This window comes from Anguilla anguilla, chromosome 7 (genome assembly GCF_013347855.1).
Source record: "Anguilla anguilla isolate fAngAng1 chromosome 7, fAngAng1.pri, whole genome shotgun sequence".
In the NCBI taxonomy this organism is placed as follows: domain Eukaryota; kingdom Metazoa; phylum Chordata; class Actinopteri; order Anguilliformes; family Anguillidae; genus Anguilla; species Anguilla anguilla.
Genome location: NC_049207.1, coordinates 46,683,641 through 46,706,371, shown reverse-complemented (window position 1 = coordinate 46,706,371; position 22,731 = coordinate 46,683,641). Strand labels below are relative to the sequence as shown.

Sequence of the window (22,731 nt, the reverse complement as noted above, 5' to 3'; positions counted from 1 at the left end):
TTTGGACCGGCTCTCCAGAACATTCTCTCAGGGTTCAGGTTTCCCCGCCCCCCCCCCCCTGTCCCGGCACGGGCGAGGACCCGACACCCTCCCCGAAAACGCTGTGGTATTTCATCCAGGCTTGTGGCTCAATGTGCCCTTTCATGGGGACGTCCCAACCCCCTGCTTCCTGTGGGGGGACGTGCTGGCCTTCCCAGTCCGGCACAGGGATCAGGAACAATGTTAATTTTTGTCTAACATGGTAGCCATGAATCAGTTTTTTTAATTTAAAAATTGGTCAATCCAAAAAAAGCTAAATGGACTATGAGGTCATTAAAAACAGAAACGGCAACATACGGTACAAAATTAAGCATTTTCAATATTTTATTGTTACAAATACACATGATGCATGACTGAAGGGAAAGGAAAGATTTAAAGGCATTTAACTTATATACAACAGTATATGTCTGTAGTCTGTACAAACATATGTACTGTGTGTGTGAGAGAGCTGTGTATGAGTGCATGTTCTCTGTATATGTAGGTGTGAGTAATTGGTGTATGTATATGTACGCAGGTGTGTATATGTGAGTGCACACACTGCGTGTGAGTGTGTGTTTTGTGTGTGTGTGTGTGTGTACACTGTGTGTGTGTGTGTGTGTGTGTGTGTGTGTGTTACAGGCCCTCACAGATTGAGCATTCTCTTCACCGCCTCCCTGTACTGCAGCACCGAGCTCTCGCTCTCTCCCTCGTTCTTTATTCTGCTGACGGACTCTCCGTACGCCTGCACCTCGGCGGACGCCAGCAGCTCCGCCCCGGCCCCGGCCCCGCCCCCGGCCCCGCCCTCGGCCCCGCCCGGCTCCGCCCCCCGCATGCGCAGCAGGCTGTCCAGGACGTTCCTCTGCGACGGGCTGTCCTCCCAGCTGTACTCCTCCATGTCCTCCCGCGTCTTCTCCTCCTCCCACGGCTCCACTTTCTGCACAGAGCCAGGAGACACAGGTACAGCACAGGTACATTACTGATACAGCACAGGTATTTTACTGGTGCAGCACGGGTATATTACAGATACATTACAGGTGCAGAAATGGCTTTGTTACCTTTTCAGACTAAATATATCTCAACAAATATTTTCTCATCTCTTCTGGAAGTTCCTTTGATCGTGGCATTTTGTGCTTGTACAAAGTCTGGGGTGACTACTTCACTGTAAGTGGTAAGGTTCAATAGGAGTTTAGGATTTCAACAGGGGTGGCTGCAATCAAGCCTGGCTGTGTTCAATCAGCTGAATCCACCAATTAAATTAGGTTAATTGGCTGATTGAGTAACTAAGGGGGCAATTACTTTTTCACATGGGCGATATAGGTGGATTAGTATTGAATTTTGTGTCTAAAGTTCTGAAACCATTCAGTGTGACAAATATGCAATAATAGAAGAAATCAGGAAGGGGGCAAATACTTTTTCATAACATTTTTGAGCATGTTATTGGTTGATAGATCAACAAAAAAATGACCCTAAAAACAGATTTTAGGGTGTAGCGACAGTGCTTAGCTGGGATTTGGGAAAGTGATGGTCGGGTTCTCCCCCCCTCCCCTCTCCTCTCCCTGAGTGTCTCTCACAGGGATTGGGTTTCCTGTTGCGTGTCGCTCCTGAGGGCCCGCCTTCACGCTACCCTGATTCCCGCCGCGTTGCCCTGGCGACAAAGGGGCCGATTGTGCGAGGGGACGCAAACACTGTTACGGACCGATGGGGGGGCGGGGCGGGGCGCGGGGGGCTAATGACTGTCATTACATGTTCACGGCCTGTAATAACCTCCACCCTGTCTAGAGGAGGGGGGTCCCACGACAGGATTACCCCCCCCCCCCCCGCCCCCCTGGCACACCAGACTATCTGGGGCCCGTAATATAGCACTGTATCCATGGAGATGGGCCTTTTTGGCTCTCTGATTGGCTAAGCTTGAGCTGTGACACTTAAGCCCAGGACTACTTATTTATTTTGGCCGTCCACCTCCAAACCCTTCACTCTGGGACAGTTATTCCCTTTTTTATTAGATGGGTAAATATGGTTGTAAAGCCCTTAAATTACTGATGATTATTCAATCATCTCTGACTAGAGAAACCCTCCCCTCCCCCCTCCCCCCTCCTCCCACCCCCCACAGTTTTGCTGTGTTCAGGTCCAGGCAGTCAATGAATCCAAAGCCAGGCTTCAGTGTTTAGCCTCAAGGGCACCAATAGAGTGAGCAGTGTCTCCAACAGCGCCACACGCTGGTGACCAGGGCAAGCTGCAACTGGCAGAAAACCGCTGCAACTCGGCTGCGTAGGGTGCGTAGGCCCAGTCAGCTTGTGGCAGCGGTGTCGGCGGGTACAGGCTGGCTAGCAGCGAGGCTAGCGGAGATAGCATCAGAGGGATGAAGGCAATTAAACAATGGGCTCCTTTCGGGTGTAGCGTTACCGCCAGAGGGGGCTTGGGACCGCACCCGCTCACCACGGCCACGGCTAAAGCACCCCATTGTGCGCTCAAAGGGTACAGGGGAGTAAGGTTACACCCATCCCACTCCCCTCCCCAAAACCCAGAGTGGGACCGGCCTGTCCCTAACACGCAGGGCTATAGCCTTCCCGCAAAGCACAAGGAACAACATCATAATGCCGGCTGAAAGCCCACTGGGGCTTTGTCGCGCACGCCTGCGTCAAATAATTATCTTAAGCGCTTCAAACCTTTCAGGTACTTCTACAATTCCCAAAGGTTACTGACCATTTTAAAAGAAGCACCTCACGTTAATACAATAATATTTGGTAAATGGTAAATGGGGCGACATAGCTCAGGAGGTAAGACCGATTGTCTGGCATTCGGAGGGTTGCCAGTTCAAACCCCGCCCTGGGCATGTCGAAGTGTCCTTGAGCAAGACACCTAACCCCTAACCCCTAACTGCTCTGCCGAATGAGAGGCATCAATTGTAAAGTGCTTTGGATAAAAGCGCTATATAAACAGTCCATTTACCATTTACCATTAATATTTATTCACCATTTCACAAAATTATGCAACTTATTTGCAGGTGTTTGGTTTAAACGCAACTGTGGTTCGTTTGAAAGATCTCCGGATTCTTCAGGAGGCAGTGTTTTCATATTTCACCAGGCCTTCAGTATGTGATGGGTTAAAGTATTTCAAATGTGTTTTTAACCCAGGTCTGGTGCCCAGCTGTGCATCTGTGGTCCGTGCTGTAACGCAAACACGCCGAGGGCCTGCTGTCGTGTGAATAACCCCCCCCCCAGCACCCCCCCAGCCCAACACCCCTCCCCCCCCACTGAAGGCTTTCTGAGCTGGCCAGGGTTGGCAGCTCTGGCCGTGTGCCAGCGGTAGAATCTGAGGCTGGATATCGATTCCTGTCAGAAATGCCAGCGGAGGAATGCCGGCACTTATCGGCACGGCAGCGCGTTAAACGGAAAACCGCTGTTCGGAATTACCACACCACCCCCCCCACACACACACACTCTCAAAACACTCTCGCACACACACACACACACACACTCTCATGCATACACAGACACACACACACTCTCGCACGCACACACACACACACGCACACGCTCTCATGCATACACAGACACACACACTCTCGCACGCACACACACACACACATACACACACACACCTATTCCCGTAAGCTGGCTTTCAGTAAGAATTTGGGATCAAGAGGCATAGCAGTCTGCCATGCAATACACTAACATCTACAGTTACACCAAAAGTACACAGTGTACACTGGTAGTGCCACACCTGGGAATCAAACCTGCAACCTCTGCGTAATGCCTAACCATTATACTACAACCGATGCACAACAATGGGCAAAATATAATGCATCACAAACAATAAATATCAATAAACAGACCTTCACGGTGTGAAATGAGTCATCAGAGCTGAAGCAGAAGACTCACCCAAGACTCATGGTACAGCACGGTCAGGAGGTACATGGCATAGTCACAGTTCTGTTTTCTCAGGGGGCACCTGTAAGGGTGGAAACAGGCGCTGATGTCAACACAGGCGAGAACCTGGCTAACGGGCTATCTGAGAACCTCCTCCTTCTGCAACGGGGAGCAAGGGAATCAACGTGGGTACGGAAAGCAAGGGATTGCGCAGCCAATCAGATGTAGATGAACTGTTAAGCCAAACGTACAGATACAGCGAGTCTGTGTTAAATAGGTAAAATAGTACCTGTCAGCATTGAGGGTAAGCTCGTCGGTGTCCCTGTTATATCGATGGCCCACCAACTTAATCATCTTCTTCTGCGCATGGTCGTCCAGGTTCAGACTGGACAGTTTCACCTGAAGCAAGTGTAAGGCCCCAAGAAAAACTCAATAACTCTGGACTACAAATGTGGTGGCTCCAAACCCATAAACTCAGGACTACAAATATGGCAGGTCACATTAGCACTGTGGCTCACCCCATAGGCACATACATCATACAGTACATCAACCATTAAAAATAATAATAAAAACAATATCATGTTTCCGACACTGTGAAGTGATTATAGAGCTACAATTCATAAGCGAACGCCCCTTCATGCCCTTAATCATAGGAGCCCTTGAGACTCTGACTCACTGAGGGATCAGAGGGAGGGTTCCTAATCTCTCTGTGACCAGCGAACACAAAAGAGATTAATGCACATGTACGGCAGCAGTTAAGATGCTTTCGTGTGTGCGAGTGTGTTACATCCTCAACTGCATGCGGGGAGCGGGCGAGATCATAAACGTGGAGAGAGAATTCTGCTGATTCGGTTTTGTCATCGGTGACACGCGGGGGGGGGGGGGGGGGTGTGTTTTTCTGAATGGATGAAAGGAGAAAGGGAGGAGGAGGGAGGTCAGGGAGGAGCTGCTGGCTGACTGCCTTCCATTTGCTTTTATTGCCGTTTATTTTTTCTCTCCTGACTCAACCCCCCCCCCCCCCCCCACCCCCCCCCCCCCCCACCTCCAGCATTTGGTTTAATCTGCATAGATTATCTAAAATAAGCCCTCGGTGAGCCCAGCGCAAAGTGTCGGAGCAGCAGATGGAGGGGGATTTAAGCCCAATCGCATATTTCACCTCCAGAAATAAAACTCAGGATACAGGACTGTAATAAATTAAAGGAGTGAGCATTTTATTTCCTCTGCACGTGTCTGACGTGTTCGCGGGAGAATTCAGTTAAAACGGCGATTTCAGTTCTCTCGTTTCCCTTTTTTCTTTGTCTTTTTCTAAACATTAGGTGAGCCGCCATCCATCCATTATCTACACCCGCTTATCCTGAGCAGGGTCGCGGGGGGTGCTAGAGCCTATCCCAGTGTGCACTGGGCGAGAGGCAGGAATACACCCTGGACAGGCTGCCAATAGGCAGGGCACACACACCATTCACCCACACACTCATACCTACGGGCAGTTTATAGTCCCCAGTTAGCCTAACCCTCACGTCTTTGGATTGTGGGAGGAAACCCACACGGACACGGGGAGAATGTGCGGGAGAATGTGCGGTGAGCAGGGCAAACCGCTGTCCTGTTCCCCCACAGATCAGCCACAGTTTGAATGAGAGGGATTTTCCAGGAAGGGAAAAAAGCCGGTGATAATGTACGGACATCGGCTGTGCGGCAAACGCAATCCCTGTTCATTTTACCCTATTTACTTCTTATTTTTTCACCGTGCTGAGGAAGGGACGACTGCTGCGTTTGCAGAAGGGAATCGTAGCTGCGTAGTGCCGACACGCTTATCCCATACGCACACTCCCGCAGCAGATGTTCAGGGTGTGCGTCACGCGCTCGACGTCAGCCGCGGTTTTAGAGCTGCTATAAGAGGTGCCGGCTCTGCCCAGGGGAGAGCCATCTGTACAGAACCGCTAGCACGTCAGCCGCCCTCAACCACCTTACTGACCCAGTAAAGCCCTGCCTTCTGACATCATATACACGATATGCATAATAATTTAAAAAGTAATACATTTATGTCAGATTTGGAATGCCAAGTAATAAACTGAGGGCAGTCTCATAGGTGCAGTGTTCGCTAATTTGGGAGAAGGCCGATGGTCACGCACTCTCCTCTCTGGGAGAGCTGGAGGCAGTCACACGCTCTCAGACGGTCACACGCTCTCCTCCAGAGCACACACTGCCAGCCGCCACATCTGTTTCGATCCGCAGTCCACCAGCTGAGCTGTACAGTCGGCGCAGCTCACTCGGCAAATGCGTAGCAGGCTGCAGGTGTTTGATTGAGTCAATGGAGTTCTTGTGCAAAGCTCGACAAAGCCCTGGAGAGCTATGGCCAATTATGCATAGACACACATAAAAAAGTACAATTTCTCTCTCTCTCCCTCCTCCAACTCTCCCCCCCTATTTCCACCTCTTTCTCTTCTCTATCTCTGCCCCCCTCCCTCTCCCCCCTCCCTGAACCAACCCCCTGCACCACCCCTCTCTAATACCCACTTTGAGTGTGACCACTCGAGCCTGGGGGTTTCTCAGTGACGTCCCGGCGGAAGCAAAATCTTTGCTCTCCAGACGGATGGGAAAGAACTCCTCACACTTGGCGTCAGAGTCCAGGGCCTGGGGCCACTCAGTGCAGAAAGCTGGGAACAGAACAGTGAACGAGTCAGTCAGGGGCCTGGGGCCACACTCAGAAAGAGGCTTGGACTCATTAACACCTGTCCTTGCTCTGACTTTATACATCAATGCAAATGTTACTCATAGCCTTCAAAAAATAAAATAAAATAACTTACGTTTCAAAGCTTCACAATGTTTCTTTATAGCTGCTGGCGTTAAGTGCAAAAAGTTTGGAATCTGAAAGAGATGTCAGTTTTTGGTCAAATGCACAGAACATGAAATATAAAGATTCTAAATTACTAAAACATTCACATCGCAAAAACTGTCAAAAGGGTTTCCTCTAAAATAATCTTGAGACCACGGTTTCACCAGGAATGAACTGAATGCCTGGACAGGAAAAAGGGGCCCATTTATAATCAACGAGTGTAAAATTAGCGGCACAAACCTCTAATTGGTATTGGGAATAAAAGTAAACACCTATACACAGCTATAGCATCTTTACACAACTATAACAACACTGGGTCAAATCAAGGGTGGACATTCGCCCCATAATACTGTTGGGTAAAAGATCAATGCTCTCTCACCTTAATGAGTTCCAGGTTGCCCTTCTTCGCCGGTGGCACGCCTCTCTTTACCGGGTAACCCATACGGACAGGCAGTGGCACCGTGGCGTGCTTGAACGGAGCGGCGGTTGGATACACACTGGTCCAGTCTTGGTCCACGGCCATCCTTTCCGTCCGTGGCTCTCCACTCTGTAAGAGTCATGAAGTAGTCAAAATTCTGGCTAAGCTGTCAAATAACAATTTGCACGACTCTTCTAAACAAAGCGTCTGGTCGGTTTGCGCAGCTGATTAGTAAGCTACGGTACTCGCCTCTTTCTTGAATACCCGTCTAGGGGGGCCCCTGTTGCCTCGCCTGGGAAAACCTAAAATTGACAGTTTGTTATCGGCAATGGTTATGGACATGAAACAATGTAATAAAACACGACGTATCCATTTGTATTCTTATTGTTGTTGTACATTTGGTACTTCTAGTCGCGTTTTATTTCATTTGACAGTGGATAGTAGCAGGTCATCTAACTAGCTAAGCTAGCCCGCTAACATGACACACGAACAGCGACCTAGCATGCAGCTGTGACCTGCTAGCTTAATATAGCTAACCCCACCGATTCAGCAGTGAGTCGTACCTTTGTTTGATGTATCGGTGTTTACTGACAGGCCTGAGGAATACGCTACCCGCGTATATACATGCTTTTGTGTCTGAAATCCTATTAAGTGGCTGCCTTTTCTGCAAAAGGACGACATAACCGTGGCTGCAGTGGAAGCGGCCATCATTAAACTGAGTCTGAGACAGCTACGGCAACTCTGTATGGACAAACATAGAACACGAATGCTCGCAATGCGTTGTCTACTGGCATCACCGTCACCTTCTCCAGACGGAGAAGAGTTTTAAAAGCTGGACTGTAGCTACGCCAAGCAACGGTTAAGAAACTAAACATGTACTTTAAAATGCTGAACAGAATCGTGTAACGGTGCATTGACACCCTATTGACTAAACAGAGGGTGTATACTTCGCTAAATGCATTCAAAATTTCACTCTGTTCTACACTGTCCGCATTTCGACCTTGCATGCAATTATTACATTATTACAATACACTACATTAACAAGCAAGCATAAACTTTAGTCCTTGGTTTGTAGATTATGTGAACGCTCGTGCAATAAAAATAGACTAATAACGGTTACTGTTGCTATACCAAACTAACATTTAAATTTAATTTAAATCGTATGCTAATTGTAAAATAGATTTTCTTAGAATTAGGAAATGATCAGGATTTTCTTCAATGAAGAGTTAAAACATAATTATTTTTTCGAAAAACCGTGTGCATTAATAAAGATGTTGAAGATATCAGCTGATATCCCGACAGGGTAAAACACAACGTGCGCTGAAAGAATCTGTCCACGTGCGCGAAGTGCTGCACACTGCATCGCGAGCAGCTGCTGCAGTTGAAACAAACACGGAGTGGGAGATAACACGCAGATAACACGAGAAAGAGAGAACCGGAATGGCCAAGTCAGTGGAATAAGTTTTATTTTTATTTTCTCCTACATTTTTTCTGCCATTTCCCTCTCCAAGGTGCTGAACGATACAGCGAGAAATACAGCCTCGAGGGCATCTCTTTCAACGGCAGAATGCGCGCGCCTTCGTGCGTCAGATGAGAAAGGTAAATAACGCTTTTGATTCTTCAGTGGTCAATAACAGTTTACAGTGACTCTCTCAAAATTCTGCACTGAATGTTTAATACATTGAATTGTCTGACCAATATTCTGCTGAACAAACCTGACATTATATTCTGCACAACACTTTTATTTATATCATTTTCAGACCCAAGTGCTGCTGTTTATTACAACACGAATTGTTGATATTTAAAACCTGATGGGAATTTTGCAGTGTCTTTTTTTAAATCGAAAATTCTTATTTGAAATTGATATTATGATCTCGTAATTGATTGTAGTTTTTTTGTATGGCTTCTTACATTTAATTTGCAGGCGGGAACTCCACTAATAAAGAAGTACGGTTGCTTAATGTTCGGTGATATCACCTCACTACATACTACAGAGTGGAAGTGTAATATAAATGTTACGCTGTATATAATAGGAATGAGGATATTACCTCCCAGATTCTTTGAAAATCATCTTCCTGCTTACATAGAGTTACAGACCATTTTGGGGTAACTTCCCACAGCAAATGTTCTCCAATATGAATATAACTCAGGATAATGCAACACCAACAGATATATGGAGTAGTTGATACTTGTTGTACCAGCAATCTCAGCACAACACACACAAACAAACACACACTTCATTTTTTATTTGTTTATTTTGTCTTTCGAGGCCGAGAACTTAACATGCTAATAAATTGCGGTGTTTCGTAAGGGTGTCGTTTTCATGGAGATTCAGTTCGGTCAGCAGTGGAGAACACAGCACTCTCTGTGAGAGTGACTGACAGCTCGATGACAGAGCGTGTTGAATCAAAACCGGACCCGCTTGAGATTCGGGAATGTTACCCGGGACAGGGGCACCGCACAGTTTAGGTTGTCCATCTGGAATGAACAATGCAGAGGCTCGGGTTTATGGCCCAGGTACGCTGATGGAGGCAGTCACCTGCCGTCTTCTGCAGTGTTGAGTGACTGATAGGTGAAGAGGAATGGAGTCGATGCAGCTCCTCTTGCACAAAGGCAGGTTTCCTAACAGCTGCATACAGAAAACTGCTCCATCGCCTTTCTGATGGGTTGGCTTCTTCTGAACAGTAGAACAGCCATTCCTTTCTCATATTTGTATATATATATATATATATATTTAGTTGAGTTAAGTGATTATTTATTTATTTCTTAAACTCACTTTGCATCGCTTTGCATGACTGTTGGTTTCATACTCCCACTCAGTATCCTTCAGACCGAATGATCTGGATATTTCGTCTTATGAAGCATTTTTGCATAATTGTCTTACTACAAAGGAAAATTGTATGTGCTTTAACTTGGATGAGCCATCTTTAATATGACTTCCAAAGATTAGGTAGTTAGTGGCAACAAGCACAGTGTCTTCTGTATTCTCATTTTATGGGTAGTCCTAATATGAGATTTTATCCTTCTAATGCAGAAATATGAAGAATGTTCACACCAGTAACTGATGTAAATCACTGAGCGTGTTGGTAATGAATTATAAACCACACCTAGTCTGTTGCACGCAGCTATCGCAAACATAGGTTATTCTCTGGCTATGCAAATTCATTTCTGCAGTTCTTGCAACAGTAGTGGGACAGTGACTGAGTGATGTATCATTGACCTATGTTCTTACTGCTTAACCTGCAATATCTGTGCACCTGTGAAATGGATATGTATGTTTAAAAAAATCACGTTGTATGAAAAGCATCATATTTCTCCTACTTCTTAAACATCATTCTCTGTATCCGCCATCTCTGCATGTAAACAGCGTGTAATATCATCATGGTTACCGCGACTCATTTACATCACAGTCCGTGTCCACTGTCTGTCCCGCATGGATAATTAATCAGGCAAAATGGACCAGGACACCGATCCTTACGGGCGCTCTGACTCATTGCGAGGTAATGTTTCCAGTTTACCGTTTGGTAATAGTCGTCTTTCAAGAGGAAGCTATCTCCATTTATGAATGCCGTGGATTTGAACCGGCTCAAATGGCACTGGAGCGCCTTGTTTCCTCTCTTCTGCAAAATCTGAAAGTTTATTTTATGAGGTCTGCCTTGTATGTCATCTTTTTTTCTCATGCTTTAAAAACATTTCGCTCACTGCAGTTAATAAATGTGAGCTTTGAAAAGTAACACATTTTAAAATGTGCATCTGCTTTTTTAAAAATGTTTTTATTTTAAAATTTTTTTATTTATTTAACCTTTATTTAACCAGGAGGTTCTTTTTCAAGAGTGTCCTGGCCCGGACAGGCAGCAGTGCATATAACATGGTTTCAGACAGACAATATAAAACAAATTACAGTCAATAGAAATTACAGAACACAAGGTAAATATATTTTTTAAAATTAAAGCCAGAAAAAAGCAATCACAGTTGTAAAAATCGGAAAGCCATCATTTGAGTATAGGACGCACAGGGGCAAGTAGCTTAAACAAAACATTGAAAGCCTGCTGTACCTGCCTCTGAATCTCTCAACCTACACTTAAAAGCTCCTAGTGAGACCAGCTCCCGGAGGGTTAAAACCTTCTGCAATGAATTCCAACCAAACAGAGCAGCATGCATCAAAGCCCAATACAGTATGGGCTTTGAGGAGAGAAGGCAAGAATAGTAACTTCCTACACTTTTCTTTTGTATATAATTACCTAAGTAAGATGGAAGGAGACCAAGAGTTGCTTTATAAACAAAAGCATACCAGTGATCAAGCCTATGGGTGGACAGTGTAGACCATCCCACTTTAGCATACTGGGAACAATGGTGAGGAAGGTCTTTGTAATAAACCACAAAGCTCCATGATAGATTGTATCTAATGTATGAAGGCATTGAGAAGATGCATGCATGTAATAAAAGGTATCAATTTTTTACATTTAAAGACAAACGGACTATGTCAAATGTGGCTGAGTTAATTACATTTTTTTTTAATTTCGTGTTTTAATGTAGTTAAACAATAAACCTGCTGCATTCTCAGTGAAAGTAATTCTATCATGCAAAACACATTCTCATTACATGAGGATGCCTAATAGGTTTCCTTTTGTATACCTGACAAAGAGCCTGCCAGGGCTCAAAATGTTATACTTTGAATTATGGTATAAATGTATAAAAACAATTGGGAGCTGCCCTATTTTTAAACTGCATTAATAGATCCATGCTGTCATGCGTAGCAACCGCCTCTCATTGGTCACTCAGCGTCTGATTGTCCGTACCTGTGCCGCCCCTTCAGGTGTGGACCGGCAGGTGACCGCTGGCGGGTTTTGGTACCGGGGTGCACATGCTTCATCGGACACCTGGTCTCCCACCGTCGTCATTTTTTAGAGAGCCCTCCCTACAGACGGACTCTCTACGCCGCGCCTGCCCCAACCGACCGGGACCGGACCGCGACCGCGACCGAGGGCGGTGAGGGTCGCCGAGGTCGCGCCCGAGGCCGCCTCAGGATGGCCGAGCGCCGGGCCGGCCCCCTGTCCCTGCTCTGCAGGGGCCGCAGGGTCGGGGGCCGCCACCGCAAGGCCCCGGGGCCCAACGGCCACGCCAGCGCCTGCATCGCCGTGGAGACCGGCCGGGAGGAGGGAGACGACGCCCCCGGCGACGCTAGCGCTAGCGCTAACGCCGGCGGAGCGTGCTACTCTCCTGTTTCACTGGAACTGGACCCTGCGGTGAATAATGGATCAGGCGTTCCCCGCGGCCCTCTCGCCGACACAAAGGACCCAGCCTTGCAGATCGACGGCCGGCCCTCCTCCTCCTCCTCCTCCTCCTTTCCTCCCGTCGCGACCGCCGCGGCCGCTGTCCACCCCGCCCGCCCGCCCAAGCGCTTCCACAACCACCCGTACCGCACCAAGACTAGCATGCAGGGCGATGTCTACAACTTCCTGGAGAGACCCGCGGGGCTGAAGTGCTTCCTGTACCACTTCTTAGTGTGAGTACGCCCGCCCTGGCTCCCGCCGAGCCGCGCTGAGCTCCGATGACATGCATGCTTAATGGGCCACTTTTGGATGGGGCGCCCGTGCGCCCGTACAACTGTACACCTGTTCCCCTGAGTGGAACAGGGCATGAGCTGCGATATCAGGTGGCGGTTGGGAAAACAGCCATGTTAGGTCAACTACTGTACTGTAGGAGTATTTAGCACTCAGTCTGTTACATCTGAAGTACTGTGGGAACAGTTAGAATCTCTGTCCACTTTCTAGGATAAAATTTAGTATACCACACTGTCACACGTGTGAATTTTTTTGCTTAAATTTAGAATTTATAAAGATTAAATAAGGTGGATAGGTGGCTAAGTAAGTGCTTATATTATCTTTCTGAGAGTCCAGCTGATTTATGACCTGTAGAACCGGCTTATATGTATGGTGTTCCAAACCAAATCTGTCTGTATTCCACTATTTGCTACAATCATTCATAAGACACTGTTTATTTTAGTTTATCTTTAAACAAAATGTTTCCTGTCCATGCTTGCTTTGTGTTGTCAGAGGGAAAACTTCCTTAGTTTCTCAGAGGTAATATTCATTATGTGCTATTCTGGGGGAAATATGCTCCAAACCTTGATGAACATACTCTTAATTTCTAGATATTTTGTGCCCCTTTGTGCAATGCTTTCTAGTTGAGACGGGATCCAAACCACAGTGCTAATTACCATTGATTCCACTCGGTGTAAAGAATATGCGTTGGATCAGTGTAACAGAAGAAGTGGAGCCTTGAGCAGAGATCTGTGTCTAAGAATGCCGTCAGAAACATACACCAGGTCCTGTTCAGCTGACCTGTGTGCCCGTTTGCCCCCTTGCTTAAACTTTACAAATCTGCCAACCTCGTGGGTGTGGAGATTAAAATGACACCTAACCCCTAATTGCTCCCAACGAGCTGATTGGTACCTTGCATGGCAGCCTTTCACTGTTGGTGTGTGAGTGTGTGTGTGAATGGGTAAATGAGAGGCATCAATTGTAAAGCGCTTTGGATAAAAGCACTATATAAATGCAGTCCATTTACCATGATTGCTATTATTATTATTATTATTATTATTACCCATGTTCTTCCTGATTGTCCATGTAGCAGCATAGCCAGAAATATTCATACAGTTGGGCATTCATGGAACTAGGTGGGCCAGAACTGCCTTACTGGGCATTAACAGTTGGGTGTGGTGGTTCAGCCAAGGTGAATTGGGGGACCAGGATCCTAGTCAGGTGGCTGTGGCCCACCCTGGCTCACTGGTGCCTACGCGGTCAGTGCATGGACAGCATCAGGGCTGGATGAAGTATGCATATAGAGTATAAAGTATCAGGTTAGTTATTTCTAATAACTGGAGATAAGTATAAATAAGAGTCTCAGGAGGGGAACAGGAGACTGTGTTTCCTCAACAGCGTAGCTTCAATTATTTACTGCATGATGTGTTTCTTTTTTGTTTGTGTGAGGCTTTAATCAACCACACGGTCCCTTTGGGTTACAGCTGAGACCTGTGTGAATACACACTGGACACCTATGCAGTGACAGGCAGTGAAAATCGCAGCAATAACCACTGTTACTTTAACTGCTTAAGAGAGATGGGAGCCCTCTTTTCTCTCTCCTATTCTGTGCTCATGCTGACTTCTGCTAACGACACACAATTCCTCTAAATGGATCTATTTTTAAAGTGCTTTCTACAGATTATTCCCACTGCTTTGTGTGTGTGTGTGTGTGTGTGTGTGTGTGCGCTCTATATATATATGATACGACATGGACATGTAGAGTCAGTTGTTGAGAAAATGGATAATGGGGCTTTATCTTATGGAGCTGAACTTCAGGCTTTTGTGGAGAGATTGAAAGAGGCCTGATCCAGAGCTGTCTCTGTGAAGCCCGGCGTCTGCTTCGGACCGTCAAACACAACATCCAGCCGAGCCTTTATTCCTTTATTAGAGAAGGAAATCAGGCTCGCCGATGGCACCGTGCGATGGAAAAAAGAAACAGACGCACGGACGGACGGACGGAGGCCGCATCCGCTTTTGTTTTATTGTTTAACGTTAGCTTTTTTTTTAATGCTTTCTCTTTCCGCTCTCTCCATCCCCTTCGCATGATAATTGGGGCTATAGTGTTTCTGAGCAGTGAATAGGGCTCGCACCCGAGCTCGTTCAAAATTAAACCCCTCCCTGAGTGACGTTCCTCTGTGCTTCTTTAAGTAACCCGTGCCTCTGGACGGCCGCCTCTGACGGCTTCATTCTCCACCTGAGGCGAGCTGGCACGAGCGCCGGGCCTCTTAATGCGCCGTGCGCACCAAGCCGTGACTGAGTAATGACTGCTTATTCAGATGACCCACGGTCTGGTATCTGTTTAGGCTCTGTTCCAGTGTGTTGATGGGCCCCATGGTCTGGTATCTGTTCAGGCTCTGTTCCAGTGTGTTGATTGGCCCCATGGTCTGATATCTGTTCAGGCTCTGTTCCAGTGTGTGGATGGGCCCCATGATCTGGTATCTGTTTAGGCTCAGTTCCAGTGTGTGGATGGACTCTATGGTCTGGTATCTGTTAAGGCTCTGTTCCAGTGTGTGGATGGGCCCCATGATCTGGTATCTGTTAAGACTCTATTCCAGTGTGTGGATGGGCCCTATGGTCTTGTGTCTGTTAAGGCTCTGTTCCAGTGTGTGGATGGGCCCCATGATTTGGTATCTGTTTAGGCTCAGTTCCAGTGTGTGGATGGACTTTATGGTCTGGTATCTGTTAAGGCACTGTTCCAGTGTGTGGATGGGCCCCACAGTCTAGTATCTGTAAAGGCTCTGTTCCAGTGTGTGGATGGGCCCCATGATCTGGTATCTTTTTGGGTTTGTTCCAGTGTGTGGATGGACTCTATGGTCTGGTATTTGTGGACAGCAGCCCCGCAGGGATTGTATAGCTAGCTAGCATAAATCATACAGTAATAACTGTAATACCAATTAGATTTACAAGGCTTCTTTCTGCGGAGTGTTACGAAGGAGTTATAGGTTAAACTCTCTGTTACCCTCACAGTGGTCATTATACAGAAATAACTGACTGCAGAATGGCTGAAGTAGCCAATCGGAATCAAGCATTCAACAAAGCCAGGGGTGGTAATGCGGCCGAGGTGAAGCCGAGGACAGCCCATCGTGGTTTATTCCTTACTTATTGCACGGCTTTGTTGAATGCTCAATTCTGATTGGTCACTTCAGGCATTCAGTGGTCAGATATATCTAGATAATGACCGCTGTTATGGGTAACGGACTCCCCATCGTCCTCTTCATCTGTTTACCCTCCCCATTCTCTGTCTGACCTTGGGTATGCTTGATGGCGCATCGAGTAAGACCCTCGGTGGTAATTGCCAGTGGGCTAATCTCAGCCTGTCTGTCTGGCTGGTGTGGCTGGTGTGTCAATGTCTGTTAATTCCACAGTATCAGTGCAGGAAGGAAGGGGGGGGTGGGGGGGGGGGGGTGACAGCATGATAGAATTTTCTCTGGGTCATCATACCAGTACGGTATTTAACTAGCATCTGAGCTGGGGGGAAGTATTTAAGACTGTGGTTGGCGGGTTATCAAGAGTAGGGCCAACTAATAAGTTGAACATTTTCCACAATGTTCTTTGGGGAGTTTCTAATTCATTTATTTTGAACTCATTTTCTTAATTTATTGGATGTTGAAGTTGGAACACTGAGACAATCATTTTTTGCCTCTGACACCCCTGATCTAGGTTTATAGTTTATGCTATGCGGGGTGGATGTTTACATGGGTAAATTCATGGCAATAGTTTGTAATAAAAAAGTGCAGATGACAAATGTGTAGTATTTTGATTCCGAGATCTACTTTTACATTCTTCTGGTGGGTCATTGGATCAACTGGTGAAATGAAAAATGTCTGTGCCAACACGGTATATCCAATATACTTTCCCAGAGACAATGTATATTTATGATTTTTCATTTTACGGTCACATCCACACTCGCGGTGCTTTAAGCACACACAAGCAATTTATGCCTTATAATTTGTGGCGCTCGGATAAACCAGGATGGAGCGTGAGCCCCAGATGACGCCGCGGGGTAATCTCCCGCTAAACTCGCACGCGGCCGGAGGACGTCTGATATTTCTGCGGTAATATTAATCCGCTAAAGCGGAATTAAACCTAATCACCCGGTAAAATGACGGCGTGCCAGAACCACAAACCGCCAGCAGCCGTTAAGTTACTCAGCGAAAAACGGCCGCTGTTTGCTCACAACCGCTTATTTTAATTCTCCAGAACCCCAGGTGTGTGTACAGGTGTGTGTGCGTGCGTGCGTATCCATATACTGTACATTCTTACCACATAAATAATGAGAACAAAATCAACACTTTAATGTTGTGTGTAACCATGTACTTCAAGTACAAAACACTCTCCTTCAACTTTCAGTAAAAAAAGCACACTACTAAACTTCATACAGAGAGGCACATAATTCTGGACCTCATGACTTCCTGCTGTTCATAAGGCGAAAAGCCAATGTGACCTCAGAGCAGGTATTGCCTCCATATTTGCCTATAAATATACAATACCTGCATGCAAATTAATGTTGTAAGACCATTCTTTACGCTATCGCTGATCTACATTGTAACTGAATATTGGAGCTGTTGCCTGTCTGTTGGAAAAACTGACACCAGACCATTAGACTACATTACGGATGGCAATTAATTCAACATGTCAGACATACCCACTGCCGATAAAGTTTCCCCTGTACATTCAATATGCTTCACATGGTAAATGTTTTAAACCAATATTGATTTCCCTTTTTTTTCCTACAGAAACTTTTCCCCCCTATGACAGTCTTGTTCGTTATTCTTGATTTAAAGTAAGCTTACGTTTCCTTGTGTCCTTATAGTAGGTGTTATATTTATCTGAAATACCTGCTCGTCGTCTCCTGATTTTTTCCTGTTTCTTCTCCTACCTTATAAAAACAAACTGCGCTGCTCTATCTAATGGGTCGGCATCTCCACTTCAATTAGAAGCTTACGGGAACACAGTGCGGTCGCAGGACTGGTTAGCAGGCTTCCTGTAACTGTTGGCCAGGTTCTCAGTAATGAACCCCGCTCTGTGAGTTCTTCAAAAGTCACACTTTTGATTCATGCCTTGTGACAGGAGAGGAGTCCTCCAGATTGCATTATTGTTGGTCATGCTCCGTTTCTAAGGAACAGGAGTGGAAAGTGATCGGCATTAATAGGTAATGACGCCGGGGCGCCGGAGGCAGCGGGGTGGCGATCTGTCAGCGGGGCGGAACGGGGTGGCTCAGCGGAGAGGAGGAGGGGCACAGTTAGGGAGCTAGAGACAGCTTTAAGGTTTTTTTGGGCCCTGGATTTGCCTTGTACTGCTGTTATAACACATCGAGGATGAGCGTGGTGATGACGATGATGGTAGTTAGAATGATACTGAGGACATTAATGATGATGATGAAAGTGACGACAGTGGTGGTGGTGATGATGGAGATGTGATAATGGTGATGGTAGTAAGAATCAAACTGAGGACATTCATGATGACAATGATGATGATGATGATGTTGATGATGGCAGTGGTATTAAAGATCAGGATGTTGACGATGAAGATAAGGATTCCAAGGAAGATGCTGTTCTTTCCACTTAATGACACAGAAACCAAAACGGCAAATAATAATGCCTCTGTTAAAGTAAACACCAGGGTTTTAAAAGTATGGGGGATGCTTGGGTCTTCTCAGGGTCTGGGGGCAATATTTGTGTTAATATTGTGTTCTGCCATAACCTCATTAGTATCAAGTTGAATGATGTATGAAGCCAAATACCCACCAAGCACTGTTCAGATATCCAGCCTTAATCCTTTTTTATTTTCATATACATTCAGCAGACAGGCTTTACAAATCTCGTCAGGTTTCTCCTCTGTTCATGGATTTCATTTCGCTCCAGTATAATGCTCTCAGTTTACAACTGGTTCCTAGATAAAATGCAGAATAAATGTATAAATATATATTTGAAGATTCATTAAGCTCATGACTAGATGAATGACGGTTAATCTTCCTCTCTGATGGATTCGTATTCTATGCAGAGGAGGGGAAGGGATTTCAGTGTAAACGTAGTATGATGATCTGAACATAATGCAGGCAGAAACCAAACTGCTCTATGCGTGTAAGCGCCATGGTGTGTTTTAGACTGGCTCACAGACGCAGGCGCCCATTCATTTGTGAGAGGAACCAGGCTGATAGCCCTGTGCATTCTCAGCTCAAAGAACATCGCACCACTCCACCGAACGATGAGTGAAAATAGCAGCGAAGATGTGTGCATGTGCTATTATAAGACAGCAGTCACAGGAACACTGTTGTGAGACCTACACCAGCTGCCGTTACCGATGAAAATCTCCCAGTTTTTCTCCTGCTCACGAACTCCCTGAACTCCTGCATTGCCACAGTCCTTCGTAGGTACAAAGCCACATAGTAAGGGGTCATACCACATTCTATTTTCCACTTGTACAGTAGCATAGCAAATACGCTAAAAAGTTCATGAAAGCCACCAGGCCAAAGAAAGAATCATCCATCAATGAGTTTTCCCAGGTTTTGACCATGTGATTTACTAGCCAATGGGTGGCCTGAAACTGATTGGCCCCGACAGGCAGCAAAGCCTCCATACTAAACCGAAGATGGACAGGCAGCCGTGTGATGGTGTCCCCATGTGATGCAGTGCATTCTGGGAGGATTAGGGCTTCCTCTCCATGGCATGATATCTCTGGCCTTACCTGGCCCTGCAGGAAAGGGGCATGTTGGGTTTCAGGGAGAGAGAGATATGACTGTTTTTCCACGATTGGTAATTCCAGATAAACCACCAGCTGTTTCTGTTTTAATCGGCTTGTTTTTTCGGAGGAGGGCCTGTCGTTCCTGGCAAGACTGTATAAAAAAGCAGAAGTGTCACATCCATACCCGTGGACAATTTAGGCTCTCCAGCTAACCTAACCTGCATGTCCTTGGTCTGTGGGAGGAAACTGGAGTACCCGGAGATAACCCATGCAGACATTGGGTGAACATGCTGACTTCACACAGAAAGTCTGTGCCTTCTTTCTGTGAGGCAAGTAGCACAACTTGCTACACAACCGTTCTTCTTTATTTATTACTGTCATATCAAGCAGTAAGAAAACGGTAAATGGACTGCATTTATATAGCGCTTTTATCCAAAGCGCTTTACGATTGATGCCTCTCATTCACCAAAGCAGTTAGGGGTTTGGTGTCTTGCTCAGGGACACTTCGACACGCCCAGGGCGGGGATCGAACCGGCAACCCTCCGACTGCCAGAATTAAAGTGAATCCTCTGCATTGTTAATGCCACTCACAGATTTAAAACTCATACAGCACATGCTAACCTCGATCTTTTAATTGTCATCTAAAACATATTATTGCTCTTTTTTTTTAGAGGCTGTTTTTATGCTGTAGTTGATAGGGATGCCCCAGATAACTTTAGGACGTGGCTGGACGTGCAAGCCGTTTTGCAGATAGTTGTATAATGTCCTTAATATAAAGTGCTGGATTATCATAATAATCCATGATCTTTATGATCTTTATAAACCGTGTTAAAACCTAACAGACTGCTGATGGAAATCCAAGTCGAAACGCGGCCAAATCGAAGGGACAGCTTTTCTGACGTAGCCGGGGATTACTTTATTTACAGAATGTCTACTGGGCACCGTTCTGCACCTCTCCGTTTATAGAAGGCTGGAAGAAACAAATTAAAATCATTTTATATTTAAATTTGAGCTGTTATGTATTATACTTGGCATAAAATACGGGGGAAATATTTGAACATTACAAATTCATTCCTGAACGTGTGCTAATCCAAAAATAAATGATGATTGGCATAAGAGAAGGAATTTTGAGGGCAGGTATATGACATCTTGCAAACCTGTTCATGTTTGATGGCTGTACCTCTGGGAGACCTGGTGTGATGTGTGATGCTGTTTTCAACCAATATCTTTTCCCTTCTTTATCACCACAGGACGGCTGCAAGATGGAACATTATGATCACTGAGCTGCTACTGTGTGTGTGTGCGTGTGTGTGTGTGCATGCTTTCCCACCATCTCTTAATCCAGACAATTGAAAAAAAAACACCAAAATACGAAAAAAAGAGAAATAATAGCAATTCATCCTAGATACTTGATGTTCTGAGAAAGAATTTCTGGAAAATAAATTTCTTCCTTAGTAGAGATCACGTGTTGTCCTGATATACACTCTGCAAGTCTTAAGATGAGCCCGATGGGATTTCTTAAGGCAGGGTGACCTACCACAAGGAATTGCATTTTTGGAGTTAGATGAGTCAGCTGGTGTTTTCTATCACACCTAGGTGAAGCAGATGGTTGAAATACCAAATAAAAACAAGACCAGGTCAAAACCTAGTATATGACTGCACCTCTCCGGCTGACCAGTGGTGTAACTTCATAACTCGGCCGACCAATGGTGTAACTCCATCACTCACTCAGTCACTCAGTCAGTCAGAGACATTCGCGTTTGTAGGGCTGGCCCCGCTATTGCGGTCCATCCAAAAACATACAAAAAAACATTGTAATAACAGAAAAAAATGTGCATTAATATGAAAGAATACCTTGTGTTCTGAAATTAGCCTGAAAACTGAGGTTTCTTTTAAAGGGGTCAGTAATCTGCAGGAACGTGACCGGTGACTAAGGGTTAAAATACACCATTACTATTATCTGATCAGGTCTGCTTGTGGCTGAATGGTTGATGTCTCCACTCTTAATCTGCCCCGGCGGACATTCATTCTCGTAGGGCTGTGCTGTGGGCCCCCAGTAAATCAGAAGAGATCAGACGTGTTACATAAGCGGCAGAATAACCTTGCATGTACTCGTATGTGCATGCGACATGCGAATATTCACACACGCGCTGTTTGTTATGCGTGTTTCTTCTTTAAACACGGGACGCGCGTGCACAAAAGGCACGCACCGTCCCTTCACAGACGTTTGACATACACCCATATATGAACGTGCTATTGCATCATGGCGCCGCTTATGTCGAATTCTTTATGCAGTACGGAAACATTGGCAATAATTGTAACTTTGAGGAAGAAAAGTTCTATTTTCAAAGACAGGATAATTGTATGGGTGAGAACGCTGCATCGCGCATTCATTCTGCAAACTGTTTTTGTCCAAGGCGACTTGCGAGGCCATTGATGTCAAAGAACCGCGAGTGAAAATTACACGGGTAACTGTACAAGCACCGGAAGCTAATAAAAATAATTCATCTATGCCTTAGAAAGGGAATAAAGCGGAAGTCGTTGGGGAAAATAGAGGGATGCAGAAAAGAATAGCAATACTGGTGAAAATAAACCAGCACATTAAAGGATAACGGCCAGGCTTAGATCTCTGTACATCGTGTACAGAAGTCCTGGGACATTTAAACAGGGATTTTGATTGATCCCAGTCTTTTTTTTTTTTTTTTTTGCAGGTTCTTAATGGTGCTGGTGTGTTTGATCTTCAGTGTCCTCTCCACGATTGAGCAGTATGCCGACTTTGCCAGTGGGACACTCTTTTGGATGGTGAGTGACCCTCCCCCACTCCCCTCACAAACCCCCCCACCCTCCACTACCCTCCCCGAATGTGCTTGCCCCTTTCTCTACAGAAACAAGGCAAACCCAAGTCATAGTCTTGTGTGTTTTGTGTGCGTGCTACCAACATGAGATAGAGTCACATTGTATTTCTAGAGAAATGCATTTATAGTGTCCCTGTCGGTAAAAGCACTGCCCATGTCTGTTACATAACATAGCCTTTACAATACCAAATTTATCGCTGACATCACCCTTTACAAATATGAACTCATGCAGGGACCAGTCTTGCAGTACTAATGGTTTCATGACAACGGATGGAAGAAAAAATATCTTGTGTAGATGTTGATTGAGGGGGTTAATTGGTGTCCTTGGGTCATGTCCCGCACAGTCAGTTTGAAGCTACAATACCATAGTCAACCACATGAGGGCAATAGTTCATCTTGGTATCCTAGAATCCTAGAATTGTCAGTATTATTTCAACAAACACGTGACACAAAAGCAGTGGGCATTTAT

At 45.7% G+C, this 22,731-nt stretch overlaps 2 protein-coding genes across 2 annotated transcripts in view; one reads left to right on the top strand and one right to left on the bottom strand.

Annotated features, from left to right (window-relative positions):
* Positions 1-338: 338 nt before the first annotated feature.
* On the bottom strand, positions 339-7,882 carry mrps35 (mitochondrial ribosomal protein S35). The gene is made up of 8 exons (XM_035424910.1): positions 7,702-7,882; positions 7,388-7,440; positions 7,100-7,267; positions 6,692-6,752; positions 6,402-6,541; positions 4,177-4,286; positions 3,900-3,969; positions 339-952 (listed from the first exon to the last, which is right to left on the bottom strand). Exons 1-8 carry the CDS (start codon positions 7,847-7,849, stop codon positions 662-664), a joined length of 1,041 nt encoding a protein of 346 aa, XP_035280801.1. The 5' UTR covers positions 7,850-7,882; the 3' UTR covers positions 339-661.
* A 684-nt stretch (positions 7,883-8,566) lies between these two features.
* kcnq1.2 (potassium voltage-gated channel, KQT-like subfamily, member 1.2) overlaps positions 8,567-22,731 on the top strand; it is a 130,560-nt gene continuing 116,395 nt past the window's right edge. The window contains exons 1-3 of the mRNA XM_035425258.1: positions 8,567-8,737; positions 11,955-12,644; positions 22,119-22,209. Coding sequence (XP_035281149.1) covers positions 12,166-12,644; positions 22,119-22,209 — 570 coding nt within the window. The 5' untranslated portion in view covers positions 8,567-8,737; positions 11,955-12,165. The remainder of the gene's footprint in view (positions 8,738-11,954; positions 12,645-22,118; positions 22,210-22,731) is intronic.